This window comes from Cucurbita maxima, unplaced genomic scaffold (assembly GCF_002738345.1).
Source record: "Cucurbita maxima cultivar Rimu unplaced genomic scaffold, Cmax_1.0 Cma_Scf00012, whole genome shotgun sequence".
NCBI classification, from domain to species: Eukaryota; Viridiplantae; Streptophyta; class Magnoliopsida; order Cucurbitales; family Cucurbitaceae; genus Cucurbita; species Cucurbita maxima.
Window position 1 is genome coordinate 2,922,415 of NW_019272028.1, and position 22,651 is coordinate 2,945,065.

At 33.2% G+C, this 22,651-nt stretch overlaps 6 protein-coding genes and 1 non-coding gene across 8 annotated transcripts in view; 3 read left to right on the top strand and 4 right to left on the bottom strand.

Annotated features, from left to right (window-relative positions):
* Window positions 1-1,304: 1,304 nt before the first annotated feature.
* LOC111487328 (40S ribosomal protein S18-like) lies at window positions 1,305-3,151 on the top strand. Its single transcript, XM_023134710.1, has 4 exons — window positions 1,305-1,407; window positions 1,508-1,668; window positions 2,081-2,269; window positions 2,843-3,151. The coding sequence occupies exons 1-4, from the start codon at window positions 1,405-1,407 to the stop codon at window positions 2,946-2,948; spliced, it is 459 nt and encodes a 152-aa protein (XP_022990478.1). The 5' UTR covers window positions 1,305-1,404; the 3' UTR covers window positions 2,949-3,151.
* Window positions 3,152-3,744: 593 nt separating this feature from the next.
* On the bottom strand, window positions 3,745-7,422 carry LOC111487270 (UDP-rhamnose/UDP-galactose transporter 6). Its single transcript, XM_023134633.1, has 6 exons — window positions 7,342-7,422; window positions 6,615-6,858; window positions 5,004-5,188; window positions 4,715-4,915; window positions 4,441-4,602; window positions 3,745-4,337 (listed from the first exon to the last, which is right to left on the bottom strand). Exons 2-6 carry the CDS (start codon window positions 6,742-6,744, stop codon window positions 3,999-4,001), a joined length of 1,017 nt encoding a protein of 338 aa, XP_022990401.1. The 5' UTR covers window positions 6,745-6,858; window positions 7,342-7,422; the 3' UTR covers window positions 3,745-3,998.
* Window positions 7,423-11,546: 4,124 nt separating this feature from the next.
* Window positions 11,547-14,504, top strand: LOC111487315. 2 transcript variants are annotated; one of them, XM_023134695.1, is made up of 5 exons: window positions 11,547-11,731; window positions 12,021-12,151; window positions 12,697-12,778; window positions 12,881-13,435; window positions 13,991-14,504. In XM_023134695.1, the coding sequence occupies exons 4-5, from the start codon at window positions 12,894-12,896 to the stop codon at window positions 14,055-14,057; spliced, it is 609 nt and encodes a 202-aa protein (XP_022990463.1). In that variant the 5' UTR covers window positions 11,547-11,731; window positions 12,021-12,151; window positions 12,697-12,778; window positions 12,881-12,893; the 3' UTR covers window positions 14,058-14,504. The 2 variants fall into 2 exon arrangements, with proteins under 2 accessions (XP_022990463.1, XP_022990464.1); XM_023134696.1 differs by lacking the exons at window positions 11,547-11,731; window positions 12,021-12,151 and adding an exon at window positions 12,199-12,418.
* An 883-nt stretch (window positions 14,505-15,387) lies between these two features.
* On the bottom strand, window positions 15,388-15,459 carry TRNAQ-CUG. Its single transcript has one exon. It is a non-coding gene; the product is annotated as a tRNA-Gln (tRNA).
* A 107-nt stretch (window positions 15,460-15,566) lies between these two features.
* On the top strand, window positions 15,567-17,580 carry LOC111487322 (light-harvesting complex-like protein OHP2, chloroplastic). Its single transcript, XM_023134701.1, has 2 exons — window positions 15,567-16,173; window positions 17,337-17,580. Exons 1-2 carry the CDS (start codon window positions 15,716-15,718, stop codon window positions 17,449-17,451), a joined length of 573 nt encoding a protein of 190 aa, XP_022990469.1. The 5' UTR covers window positions 15,567-15,715; the 3' UTR covers window positions 17,452-17,580.
* Window positions 17,581-18,221: 641 nt separating this feature from the next.
* Window positions 18,222-19,712, bottom strand: LOC111487254 (putative serine/threonine-protein kinase). Its single transcript, XM_023134612.1, has one exon. It carries the CDS (start codon window positions 19,583-19,585, stop codon window positions 18,425-18,427), a length of 1,161 nt encoding a protein of 386 aa, XP_022990380.1. The 5' UTR covers window positions 19,586-19,712; the 3' UTR covers window positions 18,222-18,424.
* Window positions 19,713-21,827: 2,115 nt separating this feature from the next.
* The window catches only part of LOC111487261 (ethylene-responsive transcription factor ERF110-like), a 2,009-nt gene continuing 1,185 nt past the window's right edge, over window positions 21,828-22,651 (bottom strand). The window contains exon 2 of the mRNA XM_023134620.1: window positions 21,828-22,559. Within this exon, the coding sequence (XP_022990388.1) occupies window positions 21,883-22,559 (677 nt within the window). The 3' untranslated portion in view covers window positions 21,828-21,882. The remainder of the gene's footprint in view (window positions 22,560-22,651) is intronic.

Here is a 22,651-nt window from a genome sequence, read left to right on the forward strand (position 1 = left end):
GAGATATGAAATGAGTCATATTTGTACCATTTGTTAGTATCTACTCTAATTATGACGACAAAAAGTAATTAAATCTTAACCAACGTGGATATATATATAGATAGAATATTTATTATAATATTATTATTCTTTTGAAACAATTAAAATGATTTTCTAGTTTTAAGAAAAAAAAATATATGATAAAATCTTTATTGAAGATCAAATCATTAATGAATTGAAAATTGTTTAACAAAAATAAGTTCTAAAAAAAGAGTTAGAAAATTTTCAAATACTGAGTTCATAAGAAATCAGTTTTAATAAATTAAAATTTAAATTCAATTGAATTGATTCGCTAAATTTAAAATAAGAGTAAAAAGACAAGTTTTATCTGATATATTTGTATTGTATTTTATTTTTTAAAATCCTATATTAGATAAGCTTATATAGTAAATGGACTTAAATACTAAAATACTAAAGATTAGGACGATAATGAAAATATTAATAAATTATTTACAAATAAATGTAAATTAAATTGAGTAAAAAATAACAGTCCAATATTATATAAAAATTGGGACAAAAAAAAAAAAAAAAGTTCATATCCCAAATATTTTATATTATATGTTACATCAATTTAATTGCTAAAAAAGAAACTATCTAAAATATAACAAATTTAAGCTGGAGTAATGATAGAATAAATTTCATTAATTTGACGTTGGAATACGTCTATATACATATAAAAATTCATGCATGGATGATTTTCAAATAAAACATGTAAATTGATTTAATTGTAAATTTTTGTTGCAAACCAATATTTTTCAAACAGGGTGTAAATGTATACATGGATGAAAATTTAAGGTTTTAATCAATATAATTATTAGTTTAGAGTTTAAATTAATGTAGTGAATATAAATTAATCTCGTAATATATAAATAAATATATATATTACAAACATTGATATAACGTTATTTAAACATGATATTTATGTACCTACTTTACTCACCTATCTATAAGAAAAAAATACAATCGACATGTCCTATGTTACATGTGTCAATATTAGGAATTTGATCAAATAACAATAATAGTAGCAAATTCAAATCTGGTTCAAATTAAAATTTTAATGTAACTGAACACCCAAATCCAATTTTTAACTTAGTTCAGGTCTTATATGAAATTTTAATTTTTAAACGTTAGTATTTTGTTTTATTTAATTTAGTAAATGGGCCGAACTAAAAATGTCCAGAACAGGTATTATAAATTAATTAAAGGGTAAAGTGGACTTTTCACAGGAGCATTCAGCCCTAGAAGAAGAAGAGCCCTAATATAAATTTCTCATTTTCAGCCCCTTCAGTGGTTAAGGCGTTGGTTGCGTTGCGGCTTCAGAGAGAAGAAGCATCAGGAGGAATCCGCGCGCCCTCTTCCGTCAAAATGGTAAGCCCTAACGCTCAACCATTATCGTTCTATGCTTCGTACTTGGATCAATCTGTTTCTGTATTCTAAGTCCGTGACATTTGTTTGATCGTCATTTCAGTCGTTGGTAGCGAACGAAGATTTCCAGCACATATTGCGTGTTCTCAACACAAACGTTGATGGAAAGCAGAAGATTATGTTCGCTCTTACTTCCATCAAAGGTATTGGAAGGCGTTTGGCCAACATGGTATGCAAAAAAGCCGATGTAGACATGAACAAAAGGTATTTTTCTTCTTTTATTGTTCGTGTATGCAGATTCAATGAATGCTTGCTCTTTCGTTGTTATATTCATGAGATCGTAAAGAGAACTTTTCATGTGAGATATTTATACTTGTTCTCATTGGATTCGTGTTCTTCAATCCATTAAATTATCGTTAGAATAATAGTTCCACAAGCTCTTGGTCCACTGCTTGATAATCTGTTCAGGTGCTCTCAAGTTCTATTGATTTATATGGTATTTTGCTACGATTTAAGGCAAATTTTCTAGTTCAACGAGTACAGGAAAAGAAAAAAATTGAAGTTATTTGTCATTTTTCACTCGAAATTTGCGTGTAGTTTATGGTTCTATGTTGTTTATATTTGTGTAATCTTCTGTGTAAGTTTTGTGTTTTAAATGTTTGCTTCTTTTGCTTAGGGCTGGTGAGTTGACTGCTGCGGAGCTGGACAATCTCATGGTCGTTGTTGCCAACCCCCGACAATTCAAAATTCCTGACTGGTTTTTGAATAGACAGAAGGACTACAAGGATGGCAAGTATTCACAGGTGGTGTCAAATGCTCTCGACATGAAGCTGAGGGACGACTTGGAGCGTTTGAAGAAGATCAGGTGATTGATTGTTATTAGCAATATATGTATATAGTAGTTAACTCTTAGATTTGCTTACAGTTGCAGGTTGAACACCAAATACTAGATTACTTGGCTCCCTAGGATAGATATAAGCCTTCAACTTTGTGTTCTTGTCACAGATCAAACAAAGGGGTTTTAGAATGGTGTTAAGATGTAGGAACTGATAATTTTCTTCAGAGTTGGCAAGTTTCTTAGCTGAACACTCTATAATATCTATTGGATTGCAAACATAAACAACTATGTCGTTTGTGTTGTCGATTTTGAACAATGGCAAATCTGTTAATTCTCAAGCTCTTCGGGTTATATGTAGGAATAGTTTATCGTTCTTGTTAAATCATAGCCAATAGGTTGACGGGTTTTTCAACTTGTGATCTGCTTCAATCTTCACATAAAAATTAGTTGATGTGACCTTTTTTCGGGTCTGCTTATTATCTTCTTTTTGTGTGAGGGATTAGGCGAACATGTTTGTCAACGTCAATTCTTTGGTACTTGGGCTAGTTTTGAGGGATGAATATGGTGTTAAGCATATATTCTGTGATCAATCTTGTGCAGGAACCACCGTGGTCTGAGGCACTACTGGGGTCTTCGTGTCCGTGGTCAGCACACCAAGACTACCGGCCGCCGAGGGAAGACTGTCGGTGTTTCTAAGAAGCGTTAAATTTCTGCTCTCCTTTTGTTTTCCAAGCTTCTGTTGAATGCAATAGGTTAATATAATTAGTCTTTGAGATTGGCTTGGACCTCTTTGGATTTGGCTGGGTTTTGAAAACCTTTGCCAGGTTATATTTCATATGGGTCATTCATTTTTGGTCGTCATAATAGAGATTGAGATGTCCCGGTTGAGTTTATTTGTTTTTCTGTCAATTATGCCTCCTTTTGGTCTTGGGGTTCATCAATCTTCTCTGAGATTCATTGTTTTACTTAACCTGATCATGATTCCTAGGTTGTTGAAATAAACCCAATTGATCTGTTTGCTACCTTTTTTTTTTTTTAATATATATTTTCTTTTTGAATGGCACCTCTGAGAACTGATTCAATCCAAGGCTATGCGACAATCTTATCAGCAGATTTGGCGATTGTACGATACTCACTCTCACTGAGTGAGTCAAGCCAACTTTGGATTGTCATGAATATGAATACATAACCAGAATCATTGTAATATTTATCCAACAAAATTGGAAAATTACGTTAGAATAATTCTCTATTAAAATCATATTCATACATTGTGTTAAATTTTCTGGTGCAGATTGGGTTTCTTTAATATTTAGCCTCTTTTGCTCATTAATTTAATGTATAAGACACTATTATTTTAAGAGTCAACAGTAAGACGCATCCATCCGTTTTTCTCTCTTGATATAGACGTCGTCAACAGCTCACAGTTCCTTTTTCGTCGGAAAAATGTGCTATGTAAAGATGACAGCACAAGATGGCATGGCATGATAATTTCAACGCAAATGTTTATGGCCAAAATTAGTAGGATGTGATTCTGTGATCATAATTTTTTAAAAAAGAAAAAAAATTGAAAATTCCAAGAAAACTTTCCCCTATTCTGAATTACACAATGCCCTCTCACAAATCGAATACTGTGGAAAAAAAAAATGAAAATTAGACGTGGGAGGATGAATAAATATGAAAAAGATAAAGATCGTCATTCTAAACTCCGCAAATTAAATTAAAATAAAATTTTTCTTTTTGGAATGAGCCAACTCCTTTAGACCTTCCCATCATGTTCAGTAGAATCTGATATACCACCACCACCTCCATGCTTTTGTTGTCTAGTAGTCGGGAGCGAGTGGCTCCGACGTTCTTTTCCACCGGGTTTCGACGAGGCATTTCCATACCAGATCATCCCAATCACAGCTATGACCATTCCCAAAACTACCTGCATGTTAAGCCCCTCCTTCCCAAAAAAGAAGAATCCCATTACCAATACAAGGATTGTCTTCATGTGGCCAAGAACTTGAAATGACACAGCTGTGAATCTGCCTATGCAGATAAACTGGCTAAGATTGGTCCCCACAGCTATGGAGCAGGAAAGAATTATGAAAATCTGTGAATGTGCAAAAAACGCGACAGTATTGAGCAAGCAAGTTCATGAAGCATAAAAAAGAAAAACGAAAAAAAAGATATAAATCAGATCAATAGGTACTTACCGTAGAGGGTAAATTGTAGTCATATTGATCAACCCTTGTTCTTGTCAACCAGTAATCCAGAAAGGGTCCTATCAATAGAAGCGATGCAGCCTGTGCTGGAGCAGTATGTCCTAGCAGGTTGAACGAACTAAGCGAATACTTCCGTTGGAGAAAATGCACGTACTGCAGATCAAAGTTTTATCAAGATTTAGAGATATATGAAATAGATCATAGTTGTACCCGAAAACGGAAAAAAGATTTAGAGATAAATGTTAGAGGAATGTGAATAACTCACGTATTGCTGCAGGGAGGTGCTCCATACAGCGATAATGGCAGCAATAAAGCCTTTGGTATTGACACTGACATCAGTTACAGTGCATACTCCAACACCCAAGAGAACTACTGCAATGCTCAACTTTGTGTCTCGGGAGTATCGAATCTTGTCCAAGACCACTTCCAATAAGCAAGAGACGGGTATCATACTCAACTTGGCAATCTGACAACAGAAAAAGAACAATATGAACTTCGAGATTAGAATAGTTATGATAGCCTGATAAAAGAAACAAACCAAGAGTTGGATTTACCTGATAAAATCCCACTGAATTCCACATCAGGCTAACATTCATTCCAACAATAGAAAAATTGGCAAATAGTACAAATTTAAGAAGCTCTGGTAGAGGGAGATGGGAGGCTTGGATATACCCAAGCCACCTTAGAATAACAGTCATCAGGGTGGTTGTCGCAAAATGCAAACCTGTTAAGGTTGTGGCTGCAAGATAATGTTGTATGTATAATTAGACAACCACGAGCAGCATCTTATGAATGTATAAATCATATTAAATGATCACTATTATGACCTAAAATTTTCCATCATCAATTACCAAACTTCATACATAAAGAGACTCGTACCCCATACCTACTTTTGCTAGGTTCATAATCACACTAGAGCAATTGGACTGAAATTTTTTACCTGTTTCTTTATTATATATTGTATACTTTTAGTTTTACATTCTTAAAAAATTTGCCATTAAACTTGAATCCAAGAAGTGCTTGAAGCAATAACGCATACAACATTCGCCCGTTGTATTATTATTTTTTTTTTCTTCTTTGCAAAACAGGAAAGAGTTCAATATATTAACAAGAATAACAAGATTAATAATAAGAACACTCTTGTGTTTCCCAACACTATCACTGAGATGTTTTATACACAGGAAAACTCACTCGTTCAAAGCATCAGTTAACCTCTCTCTACAAGATTAATACTCAAAGGCATTCCCCCGATGTTTGATACATGCCACATGACATTATTCTTTCCCAATTTCAGTTCACATACTTCTTTTGTTCAAAAAAATTAACAAGCTGAAGCTCACTTAGCAAAGATAAAATTGTGGGATGACTTTATTTTGGTAAAAACGAATATTTTCAGAGAAATCCAAGAACATATATCCAGTTATTGATAAGCAACAAAAATCAGCAGCAGCTTTTAATTGTGAGCACCTATCCCACGCATTCTGTAACTATTCTATTTTTCAGTTAAGCCACCTAAAGAGGTTCCGTTTAATCTCCTAGGCTTTGGTTTGGAAGAACATTGTCTAGTCATCCCATCATTTTTCCATTTTAGTCAATCTAATAATTTTCTAGGGAGAGGCAGAGGCAGAGAGGGAGAGAGCACATACATAACTCTGTCTTATTTCTACCCCACTCTTTATTTTGCCCTTTTTCTAAAAAATTATAGCCATGTACATTACGTGCAGATTACAGCTATGTCAGTCCATTATTAGGTTAACTAAAGATATAAGTTAAGATTTTGCTTTAAGAAGGATCTGCAAGTGTGCAAATTTAGACAGTGGATGAAAGTGGAACTTGAGAATCTTGTGATTTCTCAAGCTATCACATGGACAGCGGCAGAAAACAAACAGGAGTTACTAAAGATGGTAGGAAGCTTCTTAAAACAGGAAATGAAAGACTGATAATGGAGAAACAAAAAAAATAAAAAAAAATAAAGGAGAATCAAAATCATAATTCATAGACCATACTTGAGAATAACAAAACGTCACTAAATTCTTAAGCTACCACAGACAGTTCCAGCAAGTAACCCCTAATCTCTATCTCATAGAGAAACAGAAGTGACGAAACACAAAGATGGTATAAATACAGTAAATGATAGGAACGGAAGTGATGAAGAAAATAATTACCGAAGCTGAAGCCATAGGTAGCCATGAGAGCCTTATTGACGATTATAATTCCAACAGAGGTTACAACGTTAAACATCCACGCGGCTGCATCTACAGCCGCTTTCTTGTCCGCTTTGCTGGATGGAGCCATTTGTCACAAATTTTCTTACACGACTTCTGCGAAAACCTTTATCCCTCAGCTTCCATGAAAATTGGATCACATCTACACAAATTCCATGGTTTACAGAAGACGCAACGAAATACACTGCAAATCGAACAGCATCACGTCAGAGACTAAAAAACTTAGGACTCGCACCAATCACACATTAACAGCAGCAGCAATTTCAGCCTAATTAAGCAAGTCAACAAAACTACAACAGATCCACCAGAAAACAAAAGACAAAACAACGATCAAGGCAGCATAAAACAAAAACCACGAAAACACGATATAACAATAGAAGCAGATCTAGAAATGAAATCTAATTATAAAAAAAAAAAAAAAAAAAAAAAAAAAAAAAAAAAAAAAAAAAAAAAAAAANAAAAAAAAAAAAAAAAAAAAAAAAAAAAAAAAAAAAAAAAAAAAAAAAAAAAAAAAAAAAAAAAAAAAAAAACAGAAGATCCAAATTCAAATAATTCAGCAAAAGCAAACACAGATCCATCAGAGATGAAACCAAATCACAGTCCACCACTACAAAATGAGATCACATGAAAACAGAATTTAGAATCAGAAAAAAATCACGACAGATACCGTCAAATCGAAGGAAGCATGGGCACAGTGTGGGCGAATAATCGGAAAGGAGGAAGAGTGACAGAGAGAAGAAAAAAAAAAAAAAAAAAAAAAAAAAAAAAAAAAAAAAAACCCAGTTTAGAGCAGGCAGATTGAAGAAGGAAGAGCAAAGAGTTGGGATTTCGAATGGTTACGAATTTTATTGAATCAGAGTGGCGTTTGTGTTCGTGAGATTCAGAGAGTTTTTTTTTTTTCTTTTTTTCTTGGATTTGTGGAAAAAATGGAAACGCAGAAGGTCAGTTGGCCAATAAAGGGCTCGTGGAGAGATGTAAGCTTAATTTCGATGCCCACGATTTCCCAGTTGGGCTTTCGTGGGGCCCACCTTCCAATTTTAATTTCATGTAAATGATAAAAATAAATTAATTAATAATAAACATTTTATACTTTTTTAAATAATTTAAAATACTCCTTCTTAATACTATATATTATTAACCTTAATTTGGAATATAATATGTTTTATCATGCCACGTAAGTCACCCGACAAAAAATTGATTCAAGTTTCACCAATCACATATATATTGTAATTAATTTATAAAAACTAAAATAAAACCGGTAGAGTCTAATGTCCTAACCACTCGACCATAGAACCATTTTAAAAACAATTTCTCGTAATTATTTAATTATAGGAGGACACTCATGTTGATTCAAGCTAAACATGAAAGCTTTTACGATTGAGCGAAAATAAAATAAAAATTATCTTATTAATATAGATAGTAACTATAAATACTTTTAGGCATTTTTTTTAATCAAAGTCTGACGTATATTCTTAGCATCTCTTTGATTTGAATGTTGTTATGTTATGGTTCATTCATACGCCTCTTATAAATTCGAGTGCGTGCATGTTTTGTTGTTGCTTAGCTTATATTTTATTAATTTATTAGAGCATAGCGAAAATGTCAATTTACCGCTTATATTGATGTTGAATTCTCGAGCACAGATAAAAAGGTAATATAGTTTTGAAGCTTTAATTTTGTGTCTAAAAATTCATTTAATTTAAAAAAGCTTTAATTAAAAAAAAAAAAAAGAAGAAGTTTTAGCTTTTAAGTTTATAAAATGAAAATGTTAATCTTTACTAATTTATATTAAATGAGATAAATATATGATAAAATTATATAAACTGTATTTGATTTAATTTTTATTTATAAATAATATGTCTTAAACTTGTTGTTTTTGAGTTTCTTTATCAGTCAATTATAATAATTATTCCTAATAAATGATTTTAATAAAATTTTAAATACTAAATCGAATTGAACAATTAATTATAAACCTTATATTTAAAAAAAAAATTAAATATAATTAATTTATTTCACTTTTTTCAACACTTCATTGTAAATAAAAATAAATAGCTAAAAGAAACTCCCAAAACCACACATGCAAATAATTAAAAAAAAAATAAATAAAAATAAGTTAGAAAGAGAGTTATAAAAAGAACAAATAATAATAATAATAATAAATATAAATAATCGGAAAATATCATATTAAAAAAAACAACAACAAAAAATATAATAAAAGAAAAGTAAGAAAGGGAAAGAAAATTGAGAAAACCAAATTAATAAATAACAATAAAATTTAAAATAATAAAAATAATAAAAAAGAATTAAAAAGAAATAAATGAAATGATGGGTATAGGGTTACATAAAACCCCCACCTTCAGACCTTTAAAATCCCCCAATTCTGTCGTTTTTAAAAATTTAAAAATATTAATGATTTTGGTACATAATTAAAGGTTATAATTTAAATGTTAGCATAAAATATATACAAATAATTATAAATTAAAAAAATAAAATGAATAAAAAAGAGGAAAGAGAGAGGGGGTGTGTGTTGGGCCTTGTTTGGGCCCACAGAGACAAAGGCATAATTGGGTTAGGGACAGAATAATGGGAGGCTGCCACCGTTGTCATTTCCATTTCAGAAATGTCCAATCTTTTCCCCTTTCCTTTTATCTCTAACTTTCTGCTTTACTCATTACATATACTCACACAAACTTTTAGGGTTTTCAACTAAAAAAAGTGTAATCATAACAGCTAAATTAATAAAATTTTATTTCAAAATTATTTTAAAAGCTTAGTAATAATCGTTAACAATTTATTTTTACAAAAATATATATTTTTTCAAATATTTAAAATATCTTTATATATAGTACTGCATTTAAAAGTTTATAAGATAATCTATGAAATATTAATAATTTATTTTCATCAATATATTGAAACTATTTATGTTTTTAAAATTTATATTTTTTTTTAATCATTTTTATACCGTTAAAAGATATTAATGAGAATGGTTAAAGTTTTAGGATATTTTTTGATATAATTAAAATTTCAAAAAAAATTATAAAATAAAGTACTAGTGACATTTTTTTAATTTAAAAATATTGTTATTTTTTAATTTAGAGATATTTTTTAAATCAAATACAAAATTTGTATTATGAGCTTAAAATCATTTATCTCTACATCATGGAAGTGGAGAGAAAGATACTCGAAGAAAATGGATAGATAAATAATTTCGATCGATAGTAATTAATTTTTTAAAAAATTATAAATATTAAAACTAAATTTCAGACGCTTATAAATAAAAAACTCTCCTATTTTTTTTTTAAATAAAGTATGAATAGTTTCATTTAAAATTAATGAAAATAGTATTTTTATTTAAGAATATAAACTTTTTAGAGTGGTAACCGAGAGGACTATTTTTTTTTTTAATTCTAAATTTAATTATTGTTTTCCCAAAACTTAGATCAGAGCGTTTTTAAAATTTTTAATAACACTTTCATTTACCTATTTAAATATAATGATGAATTTGAAAGTGATGTTAATTTAACTAAAAAGTAACTTTTGATATCTTAAAGGGGAAAGTTACAGCCAAATACAGTAAGATAATAATATATATTAATGTTTTTATTCAACAATAAAGTACATTATTTATTCTTTTTTATTTTTTAAAGTTGCTGTGTTCGTCACAAATGGTTAAAAAAATTTAGAAAATAAAAAGATTTATATATTTGGACCACATTTATTACTTTTTTAGTTCCAAAAAAAGTACTTTTATTTCACTATATTAATTTAAATTATCATATAGCCAATTATAATTTTTCTCTAAAAAGTAAATAAGATTTTAATTAAAAATTATGAATTTAAAAAGTTGTTAATTAAAGTTAGAATTTTTTAAAATTTTACTTATTTTCATACCATTTTTCTAAAATGATTTTCATATTTTTAAAAAATCACTTGGATTTTAATAAAAATATTAAAAAAACTAAGTAATTATTTAATGTACCATAAAAGATAATAGCAATTAGCATAAAAATTAGTGCCTAAAAAGTGATAATAATAATTATTTATTTAAAAAAAAAAAAAGAAAAGAAAAGGAGAGGGCAGACATGTAATTAATGAAAGCCAAAATTAAAATAATTTTTGGTTAAAAATCTTGGAAGTGTTTCCCAAAATAGAAGCATGTCAGGAAGATTTGATGCCTAAAAAGCAATTTTCAATTGAATTAATTTAAAAAAAATATATACATATATTTTTTTAATTTTCTTCCAACACTTATTTCCACGTCTTTTAATTAATATAAAATCATTTTATATTAAAAAAAAAAAAAACATTGAGGTAATCAATTTAAGCATTCATATTTTTATTTATTTTTATATTTAAAAACAATTGATTTCTCTTCTCCTTCTCTTTTCATGTTTCTTAATTTATTTATAATCATTGTGTCTATACTTTATTGAAATTTTTTAGATAGATTTTCACTTTAATCTATTGATTAATTTTATATTTAAAATCACAATTAATTTTTTTTAAAAAACCAAAAAAACTAGATATTAGAGGATTTAAGGTATTAAGAACAAATTATTTGTACTAAATTTTTTCTTAAAAAATAAAATAAAAATAAAAAATGATTCCAAACCAGCCATAATATTTGAGAGAGATTATTAAAATTTATCCCTATTTATTGGAAATAGAATTTAAATAAAAATCCCGGTTGGAAATGACGATTGGCCCCATCTTAATTTTAAATAATTTATTTGCTTGATTAAAAGAAAGAAAAAATAATAATTATAAATGAAGGTTAATTAAATATTTTTTTAAAAAAAATATAGGTGGGACCCATCACTATCATGCGCCTGAGAGTCACCATGTTTGTCTTCCCTGCTCTACTAATTTTTTTTTCTTCTTCTTTTATTCTTTAAGATATTCTCTGCTCTCTCTCCCAATTCCTCGGCGATTCTTACCTCTTCTGCCATTTTCACCAGCATAATCGGCAGAGTTTCGGGAGTGAACTCGGCGGCTCTGACGATTTTGTTGCGTTATTCTTTCTCTCTCTGTCACATCTGGTTCGAATCTGCAGTCAGGTACAGCCACACTTTTCTCCTTCTCTGTTCGATGTCATTTTTGTGTACCCGAGGAATCGAATCGAATGGATCGTTCGTTCTTCGAATTTGTGTTTGTTTCGAAGAATGTGAAACCTCATTTTGCTAAGAGTTGTTTGGTAATTTGTAGTGGTCTTCTCAAGTGGAAGTAATTTGTAGATTTCTGAAATGGTTGTATACTTATCTCTGCATTTAACAGAGCGTAATGGCCAGTGAGATGCTCGTTTTGATTGTTAATTTTTGTTTGAAACGATTCTTGATTTTTGCGCAGGAGATTGCAGATTTCAATTCATTATCCGAGCTTTTGGATCGTTTAGGAGTTTCGGAGAAAGGAGAAAGTTATATCTTATCGAGTTTCGTGAAGATTAGAATAACGGCGGGAGATTCTTCGCATGTGGTCCGGTAGTAGTAGCTCTCTGTTTCCTCTTTCACGAATTAACTTCATCTACTCCTATTATTTATTAGTTTGCCTGTCATTTTCTTTCTTTACTTTTTGGCTGCAATGAAATTGTTCCGATTTTCTGTTTCAATAATGCTGATGATTTGAACATTCTCTTAACCATGTGAAATCGCCACTGGATCCATAGCAGTGGTTAGATTTCAATAATACAGAATATTGAAGTTCGGCCATAGCCTCCAGTTTTGAAATTTGGAGAACTTGTCGGAGAGGTAGAGAAAATTCCGCGTTTAAAATGTCGAGCATGCTATTTTCATATCATGATTTTATCTGATTCTGTCTTCTTACTTCGATTCTTTTTAGCATATTGTTTGGCGATATCTTTGTAGGGTAATTTATGACTGAAAATGGCATCACGATGTTGAATAATCTTTTGTTGAAGTGTAGATTTCGTAGGACTTTGTTGCTTGTGTTTATGCTTTTAGTTTGTATTTGAATGCTTTAAGAAACTAGAAATCTAGGCCCATTTTGATTAAGTTCTAAACTACAGGCAACCTGGCACGGATTAGTAGAAAGAAATTTCAACATCTGAGGTCGAGCTTACGTGCAGAAGAACACTTCGATGGTGATAGGTACAATGAACATTTTGATTCTGAGTTATAGATGGATGAATGGGAGGGGTACTCATATATTCTGAGTAGGGATCGTTGTTGACATTCTTTTTGGGTTCCCAGATGAACACAACTGATGTTATTGTTAGTAGAAGGCGGAGGGTTCTTTTCTTCTTCAGCTTCTGGTTATAGCAGTAGCTTGACCCTTCTTTTCTTGGGTCAGAAGAGCGAAGTTAAACCCATGAGAGTTTTGCCATTGTTGTTGGACCGAGAGCCTGACCTTAACGAGCTGGCTTCAACAAAGACGTGGATTTCCTGGAGGTGTGCCTCCTCCTCCTTACGCTGCTTTCGCCATAATCCAGCAGGGCCAAATTCATCTATTTTGAAGAAAGCAGCCAGTACACAACGCCAAGATAGTTTAAAAACATCTCCTCTTTCTGATAATGGCAAGAATCAAGTTCTTAGTTCAAGTGATGAGAATCTTGCAAGCAAAATGGTGCTTAAAAGTAGCTTGAAAAAAGCTTCAGATGCTACTGTAGTTTCTGTTGGGAATGCTGATGGAAATGAAGCATTGGGAGTAAAGGGTAGTTGTGATTCCAGTCGTGTAGAAAGAAGGAAAGTGCAGTGGATAGATACTTGTGGAAGCGAGCTTGCTGAAGTCAAAGAATTTGAACCGAGGTATGAAAACTTCAATTTTTTGAAGAATCATAATTTATGAAGCTTGTGAAATATTGCATGTTCGTGTTCCATGCTTTCTTTTTGAACAATGGAAAATTTTAAGTTTTCATAGTGACACTAATGCGGGTTATAATGGCCACTTCTATCTGCTGCAACCTTGCCCTCTGTAAAGCCTAATTCACGCGTGACCCCATCGTCTCCACCCGTAGGAACTACGAGATCACCTCATAGACGCCTTCGATATCTAGGAGTCATGGAACGACCATAGAACTCTATTCAATAAGTAGAACTCATTAGATTGCAGTTATTTTTTAGAATAGTTCTTATTCGTGCAGATCATATTCTCATGTTTTAAAAATAACTTAAAACACCCTTCTAGCTTGAAAATATACAAATCATACAGTTTTGTCTATTGACCTTAGATCGAATTCATACTACAGATGAAATTCTTGGCGTGGTAAAACCAAAAACCTAACCCTGTTGCTCAGAATTTGCTGATTGTATCCCATCTAAGTTTGTATTTCTGATCATTTTGAATCTTAATCCCGAATGCAGTGAAATAAATGTATCGGACGATGAAAATGATATTGGAAAAAGGAGGTGTTTATGCAGTATCATGTAATTCAAACCCCATTTTTAGCATTGATGATGTGTGCTCAAGATCCTCAAAAATCTGCTGACTCGAATCAGATCAACTTGTTCGCTTAAGATTTTTTCATGATAGAGGAAGCTTTGTCAGCTATTTTAGAGAAACAGAAACCAAACCAGGAATTCTGCTGGTTCCCATGTTCTTCACGATGATCATCTATCCGTAGTAGTGCTGGTTTCAGTAAGTTTCTTTTTTCACATGGATGGATGACCTTCACTTTTCAGCACTTTTTGTTGCTTTTTCACTGTATTTTCCCTTATTTCTTTGTTACTATTTACTCTATGAACAATTTTTTGGGGATATTTACTGTTGGGTATTCAAAAGGAAGCTTTTGATTGGTTGAGATTAGGATGATATTAAGATGAACTCTGTTTTGTTGATTCAATTCTATCATTGAAGTGTATGCTCTGTTTGTGGAAATGTTTTTGGGATTAAAAATGAACAGACGTTCATTTCAGCTTGAAATTATCCGCATGAACAATGACTAAACTGAACCTGCAGGTCACTAGCTAGCCATGATGACTTGGCTGGTGGGACCCAAATCCTCTACAATTTTTTGAGTAAAATTATAAAAAGCGGTGCGCTGAGATTAATTTTGTTTTTGTCATTTCCACATTTTTACCGTTGCCTCTCAAAGTTCAAACTAGCCCACTTTGAAAATGACAATGAACCTTTAAAATTATTTTTAAATGGCTTTTGGGCTCATTTCTAGAAAATAATACAAGTGTTATTAGTTTATGATATTTATCTTAACTAATTGATATATATATATATATATATATTTATTTATTTAAACGGCAAATATATTTTTTTTTTATAAACTATATAATAAGTTCTTATTATACTCTTATTATTTCAAATTTTAAATTTATTTTGAAAGAAGCTTTTTGCTAACTTTATTTGTTTACATAAAAACAGAAAAGTGAATTCAAAATTTTGATTTTTTACTCTGTTTGTCAAATTATATTTAAGTTAACTAGTAGTACACACATTCACATGAATATGGAATAATGAAATTTTTAATATTAATTTTTAAAGTATGCACATGGTTAGAACATTATTACTTTGAACAAAACACATATATTATAATAGGACTAAAATATTATATTACCGAGATTTGAACTCGGGTTACTGGATTCAAAGTCCAATGTCCTTACCCTAGACCATAGAACCATTTTGTATTATTAATTCATAAAGAAAACGAATTTAGATTCTACCTGTATTCCAATGTCTTAGTACCAACGTCTCAAGTTTATATTAATTATAAAATTTTATTTATAATTTAGAAACTAAAAAACGAAATAGGTTCTACCGAGATTTGAACTCGGGTTACTGGATTCAGAGTCCAATGTCCTGACCACTAGACCATAGAACCATTTTGCTTACACGGCCTCAAAATATTCAATTATAAATGTTATTAATAAAATGGCTGTTCATACGCTTGAAAGTCGACTGAATGGGCTGTCTTTCTTCATTCCCTAAACCCCTCAATGGCTTGTATTCTTCTGAAACTTGGCCACATCGTATCCACACCAAACATATCCACTCGATTTTGACTTCAATTCCTCAAATCCGAATCCATTTCAGTTCCACAAGAATCTGATAGAGAAATTTCAGAGATAGAAGGCGAAATGTCGGGGGCCTGTTCATTCCCCTTTGCCAAAATCAAAATCCCCACCGTTTCCTCGTCGTCGGCGGCCGTTTCTCCGTCGGCTTCGGCTGTCAGTTCCACTTCTTCATCGTCCGCTCACAGTTCCATCAGATTCTCCTCCTCCAAACCTTTTGTCTTCACCATTCGGAGCTCTCAGACCGACGGCCCTATCAGGAGACCGGCGGCTCCTTCTCTGAGAGAGCCGTCGCCGCCTTCGCCGCCGCCTCCTCTCAAGCCGACTCCTACTTCGGCGACGGCTCCTTTTTCTCAGCCGTCGGCAAAGGCGTATGTTGCAAAACAGGATAATACGATCACTTTAGAGTTTCAGAGGCAGAAGGCTAAGGAGCTTCAGGAGTATTTTAAGCAGAAGAAGCTTGATGAGGCTGATCAGGGACCGTTCTTTGGCTTCATCGGGAAGAATGAAATTTCCAATGGGAGGTGATTTCATTTCCTCTTTTCTCCTCCGATTTTATCGATGATTATTAAATTTTGAAGCTGGATATCCTCACTAATGAACACCATTATAAGTTTTGATTATGTTCAAGTGCCTAAACTAGTGAACTCCATTCCTTTTAGCACAAGTACAAGAATTCTTTCTTTATCTTCATGGATAACCAATCCATTTCCCATATAGTTTGGAGGATCGTTTGTACGACTGCTTCTGTTCGAGAATCATATCCACTGTGTTTTGTGCTGATTTTATTCAAAATCCAAATGTTACTGCATTCAATTTAGATTAAGAATGTATTTGATTTAGATGTTCGCGATAAGAAGTCGATACCTATGATCGAAGTTATATTCTCTATAACATAGGTCTTATCTACGCAAGGAATGAAGAACATACGAAAGCTTTGAAGTATTATTTTCAGCCACTAGAACAAAACCCGTTTTCACCACAATCTATGGCTGTGATCTTTAATGAGCTGTAGCAAAGAAAGAAACTTCATAGAAGTAGAAATATGAATGTCTAGATACTTTATTCTATAGATAAAGGATCTAATTGATAGAAGAATCACGGTAAAGATCAAATATTGTAACAGCTCAATCCCACCTAGTATATATTATCCTCTTTGAGCTTTCCCTTAAGATTTTTAGAACGCGTCTACTAGGGAGATGTTTCCACATACTTATAAAGGATACTTCGTTTTCCTCTCCAACCGATGTGGGATCTCACAATCCACTCCTTTTAGGGCCCTGCGTCCTCGTTAGCCCTCGTTCCCCTCTCCAATCGATGTGGTATCTCACACTCCACCCCTTTCAGGGTCCTGCGGCCTCGTTAGCCCTCGTTCCCCTCTCCAATCGATGTGGTATCTCACACTCCACGCCTTTCAGGGCCCTGCGTCCTCGTTAGCCCTCGTTCCTCTCTCCAATCAACGTGGGATCTCACACATATCCATGTGTTTTGTGTTGATTTTATGGAAATGGAATGTATTTGATTTAGATGTTGCTCCTGAAGATTTGAATCTGACTGAGTTAAACTGGTTCTTTGTGTACCTTCATTCCATATTTTACTGAATCTCATATTTGCTAGTAACAATCAGCTGTTCATTTGACTGGTTAAGGGTCATCACTTCTCTTACTGAGACGTTTTTCCCCAACAGGTGGGCAATGTTTGGTTTTGCTGTTGGATTGCTGACAGAGTATGCAACTGGGTCAAACTTCGTTGATCAAGTAAAGATCCTCCTTTCAAATTTTGGGATAGTTGATCTCGATTGACACGATGAACAAGGTCGATGTTTAATTTTTAATGTATCTACATCTTGTAATTCATTTCATAGTGTTCTTGAGATTTGTTGTTTGATACACAAATTGCCATTCAAGTTTGTGCTCCTTGCAATGCTTACTGTTCTGTTATATATAAAGTTCTTTCTTAAGGATAGTCATAGCTGACCTAACTGAACTATTCTCACCAACACAATGTCAAAAGTACAATACCAACTTGAACGTTCGGGTGATACTGACACTCTAATTTTTCTTTTGAGTACAAAAATTCAAACGGTTGACTTTTTTTATCGAAAATGTATTATCAGTTTTTTAATACAATATGTAGAAATGGGAGAGATAGAATGAATCTTGAGGATTTACTGACAGTGAACGATCATTGATTCTTCTTTCGTCTTTGAATCAAAACTCTATAAAACGTCGAGAATCTCTCGGTCTCGTGGCTTCGCCCCTTCCCCTAGGGGAGGGAGAGACTATGCGTTTTTGGGATCCGCGTGCTCCTTGGTTAGAACCACTAAGTAAGGGGGCCCACGACTAACTAAAAGTATAAGAAGCCGAGTAGGCAGATTGGTCCGAGTGGAGAAGGATTGAACTCAAAGGATTTTGAAAATTCAAACTTTCGACCTTTTGATAAAAAATGTAATGTCATGCTCAAAGTTCGACATGAAACTTAATTTTTAAATGTATTCACGATGCAAGCTAAATATAACAACATAACCTACAACTAAATCACATCATCAATGAATTTCAATTATTTTAAGATCATCATTGAACTATTCTCTCGACACATATATGTTATATATATTTATATATAAAAAAAATAATATAGACAAAATCTCGACATCCCCCTTCTACAATCGACCTATTTGAATAGTTGGCTCGAAGTGCTATTTACATTCCTCTTAATAGAAATGTTACCAATCTCCTTCCCACATGAATATCATCGTCACCGTCGTCGCTGCCTTAACTACACGTCGAGCTTATTTTGATACTCGTTGTTGTCGTGCAACTTCATGACACAAATCTGATCCAACAACTCGACAACATTCAACATAAGAGGTCTTTCCTTGGACTTCTCACTCGTACACAAACAAGCAATCCTAAAATACTCCTTCACATTTGTCTCCTCTAGATCCTCCTTCGAAATGCTTGCATCAACCATTTCCATATGCTTATTTTGGGCCACCAAAATCCTGGCCCATTCTATTAAGCCCACTTCTCTATCCTCCAGTACCATCGGCAAATTGGGCCTCCGGCCCATAGCAACCTCGAACATTAAAATCCCAAAACTATACACGTCAGCCTTCACAGTCGCCGCCGTCACTCCATCCCTGTATTCCGGCGGCATGTATCCCCAAGTTCCGGCGAACTGAGTCGACACGTGCGAACTGGAGCTATCAATCATACGTGCCAGCCCAAAATCAGCAATATGGGCCTCGTATTCGGAGTCCAATAAGATATTGCCGGCCTTAATATCTCTATGAATAATGGGCTGAGAAAGCCCATGTAAATACGAAAGCCCATTAGCAACGCCTCTAATGATCTTCAACCTGGTCTCCCAAGGCAATGGCTGCGTCGAGGTCAAATATCCATCGGAATCCTTATCTGCCTCCGCCGAAGTGGAGGTCTCGTACAAGCAGTAATCGAGGCTTCCTCTCTCAAGAAACTCATAGATCAAGAGCCTATCAGAGCCGGAAACGCAGTATCCCAAGATCTTGACGATGTTCCGATGGCGGAGTTTTCCGAGAGTCTCCATCTCGGCTCGGAATTCTCTGAATCCTTGGAACGCGTCGTGATTGAGTTTCTTGATGGCGACGTTATCGCCGGAGGAGAGGCGAGCCTTATAGACGATGCCGAAGGTGCCATCGCCGACGATCAAATCGTTACTGAAATTCTTGGTCGCGGAACGCAGTTCGGCCATGGAGAAACAGAGAGAAGGATCGAAGGATGCGATTCCATCGACGGTGACAGAGGAGAGATCCAAATTGCGGTTGCGAAGTTGCTGGTGGCGAGTAATTCGATGCTTGGATGTGATTTGTTGGTAGAAAAAAAAGACGCAGAAGAGGACTAGGGTTCCGACGATGAAACTAGAGAGGGATGCAAAAACTATGAGTAAGGAGGATAGCATGGCCTGTTCTGAGAGAGAAAGTGGAAGGAATTTCAATGGCTGAAGGAGAGATTGAGGGGAAATGGAAGGGAGGGCGGCGAGTGACGACGAAGGAGCGTTCGAGGAAGATGGGGTGAGGAATTGGGCACCTCGCATCTCTAGTCAATGATTAGGGTACGGTACGTGTTCAAATAGTCAACTCCTTAATTATCTGATTTTCAAATTTTACAAAAAAAAAAAAAAAAATCATTAAAATTTCAAAATTATCCTTGGTGGTTGTTCGTTAAAATTTCAAATTCCTTTTCAAAATTTTAAAATAATAATAATAAAAAATAATTAATGTAAGAAAAATTCTATCATTTTTAATAATGAATTTTGTAGAATTATATTGGGTATAAATATATATTAAAAAAATCATTACTTAAATCCATTGTGTAAAATAAATAAAAAATTGAAAAAAAAATATTTATTTAGGAATAATGTCTTGGTTTTATTAAATTAAAAGATTAATAAATAAGATATGAATGATTAACATAATTATAGTTTAGTAATTGGCGTAGAAAATGATTCAAGTTTAGGAGATGGGCTTGTCTCATCTCTTAAAGCCCATTCCAATTATCTGTTGAAAGGTAGACTAAATGTGGGGAGTGGGCCTTATTTGGGCCCAGCCACCCGAGAAGCGGACCGAGGAGTTTGCGTCAATGGGAGAGGCTTTGGGTCCCATTCCAATGGTCAACGCTGACTATCCATGACGTGGCAGCTCGAGCATTGGCTGGTGAACCGAACTCGACAAAGACCCGTACCCTCTTTCATGGGTTCACACCGTACCCGATAAATTGGCGGTAGGTAAGCGACCAATCGGTCCAACGCAAAACCCGACCGACCTAAAACATTTTAGTGGGACACGTGTGCGCAATTCTAATAATTACCCACGTGTCATAATTTAGAGAATTAAGTAAGTTCGACGTGGTCCCACTCTCCTGAGATCACTTTTGACCCGTCAATTATATTTTGCCCACGTGTCGTTAATAGTGACGTTAATAATTATTATTATTATAATAAGGAAAAGAAAAGGCATCATCGTTTTTTTTAATTATTTTATTTCTTGCTCCTTAAATAAGTTGAGAAAAGGACATGGCGAAAGGCTGTTCATGACGTAAACTTCAATAAAGGGGTATTCAAGTAAATTGCATATAGGAATTTCTTTTTTATTTTTTATTTTTTAAATTATATGCGAATTTAATTTAGTTTCTTTCTAAAATTTTATATTTGAATATGTTCTAGAAGATCTTGTCCACGTGTTTCTCATATAGAAACATGTGTATCACAGTTGCAAATTAGACAGTGACACGTGCACACCTGATGAGACCATTTTTCTTTTTTTGCTTTTCTAATTTCTAATTTATTTTTTAATATTGATGTCAAGTATTGGCCTATCAATTTGGTAAGAAATAAAACATCCATATTAATATCAAACCAAATTGTTTAATAAAATTTAATTAATTGACTGAAATTGACCAAATTGGATCAATTAAAATAAGTTAAGCGTTTATTTTGACTAATAATTTAAATCAACTAACAAATCATTAGGAAATAGCCTAGATAAATAACTAATTTTGTTCAATTGAAAAAAAAAAAAAAACAACTAAATTAATAAAAAATACTCTCAAATTTTACATTCTCTAAAAAAATATTCAGACTTTCAATAATATTTTTGAGCTTTTTTTTAAAAAAAAAAACTTTTTAAGGCAAGGTAGGGTATCAATTAATTAATTTTAAAATATTTGATTAAAACTAATATAGTACTAATGGTTGATTTTAAAATATTGTAAGGTATTAATTAATTAATTTTAAAATCCAAGATATAAGAGTATTTTTTTTTTAAGTCTTAGTGGTATTTTAAGGCAAGGTACAAAATATGCTTGAATTAAATTTAAAGAGAATTGAAAACGTTAATTTTTATTTAATATTCCAATAAAAATATTTTAAAATAAGTGATGAAATTTAAAGTATTTTTTTATAACTTAACCTAAATATCTTTATGACACGCGTCGCCCTTAATATTAAATGTTTTTTTGGTTATATATATATATATATATATATATATATATATATAAGACAATAACTAAAATGTTACCTCAGAATGAAGAAATTTTGATAAGATAATTATAAAAAAAAAACATGAAAAACTCGGAATAAAGATATAAAAAGAAATTATCGTCTACAAAATAAAAAATGGATAAACTCTCGAACAAAAATAAAATAATCCAAAATAAATATGCTTTTATTTTTTTTTTGAAAAAAAAAAAACAGCGTAATCAACCGGATGACGGACCACCGGAATCATTCCACGACGTACCGGGGAAGTAATCGGAGCCGTCCTGGTTTTGATTTTGCGACCGCGGCGGCCGGAATAACCCCATTTGTTGCTGCTGCTGCTGCGGCGGAATAAAAACAGAATTTGAAACAGAGGACAACGACGGCGCTGGCGCCGGCAAATATTGAAACGGAGTCAAGTGCGCATTATAATACATTTGCTGCAGTAAACTCGAAGGTTGTCCAAGTAAGTCGCCGGAGCTCTGAAGGAAATTGGAATATTCCATGTAATCCCGGTAATTCTGTATCTGAAGCGCCGCCGTTCGTGGCGGAACAAATTGAGGGGTGGATAGCGGAATGTGCTGCTGGAGAGGAAGTAATCCGACATTTTCAGGGAAATTGAGTTTCGCTTTGTTTCCTCTGAATCGGAGAGCAGCTTCGTCGTATGCTCTAGCGGCAGCCTCCGCCGTGTCGAACGTCCCGAGCCAAACTCTAGCCGCCTTATGCGGATCACGAATCTCCGCCGCCCATTTTCCCCACGGGCGCTGCCGTACTCCTCTGTACCTTCTTCTTCTATCGCTGGCAGCCGTAGCCGCCGCAATCTCGATCATCGGAGAGGCCGCAACGGCGGTGCCGGGATTTGAAATTCCGGTGTACGGACTTGGAACTTCTTCTTTCACTACACACAAAAAAAAAAAAAAAAAAAAAAAAAAAAAAAAAAAAAAAAAAAAAAAAAAAAAAAAAAAAAAAAAAAAAAAAAAAAAAAAAAAA

Excerpts from the sequence above, each read along its gene's own strand:
- LOC111487328 (XM_023134710.1), top strand. Across the intron at positions 1,669-2,080 it reads GATGTAGACATGAACAAAAG|GGCTGGTGAGTTGACTGCTG; the intron begins GTATTTTTCTTC and ends TCTTTTGCTTAG. Across the intron at positions 2,270-2,842 it reads GAGCGTTTGAAGAAGATCAG|GAACCACCGTGGTCTGAGGC; the intron begins GTGATTGATTGT and ends AATCTTGTGCAG.
- LOC111487270 (XM_023134633.1), bottom strand. The coding sequence starts at position 6,744 with ATGGCTCCATCCAGCAAAGCGGACAAGAAAGCGGCTGTAGATGCAGCC. Across the intron at positions 5,189-6,614 it reads TACCTATGGCTTCAGCTTCG|CCACAACCTTAACAGGTTTG; the intron begins GTAATTATTTTC and ends ATTATCTTGCAG. Across the intron at positions 4,916-5,003 it reads ATTCAGTGGGATTTTATCAG|ATTGCCAAGTTGAGTATGAT; the intron begins GTAAATCCAACT and ends TTCTGTTGTCAG.
- LOC111487315 (XM_023134695.1), top strand. The coding sequence starts at position 12,894 with ATGTTATTGTTAGTAGAAGGCGGAGGGTTCTTTTCTTCTTCAGCTTCT. Across the intron at positions 13,436-13,990 it reads GTCAAAGAATTTGAACCGAG|TGAAATAAATGTATCGGACG; the intron begins GTATGAAAACTT and ends TCCCGAATGCAG.
- LOC111487322 (XM_023134701.1), top strand. The coding sequence starts at position 15,716 with ATGTCGGGGGCCTGTTCATTCCCCTTTGCCAAAATCAAAATCCCCACC. Across the intron at positions 16,174-17,336 it reads AATGAAATTTCCAATGGGAG|GTGGGCAATGTTTGGTTTTG; the intron begins GTGATTTCATTT and ends TTTCCCCAACAG.
- LOC111487254 (XM_023134612.1), bottom strand. The coding sequence starts at position 19,585 with ATGCTATCCTCCTTACTCATAGTTTTTGCATCCCTCTCTAGTTTCATC.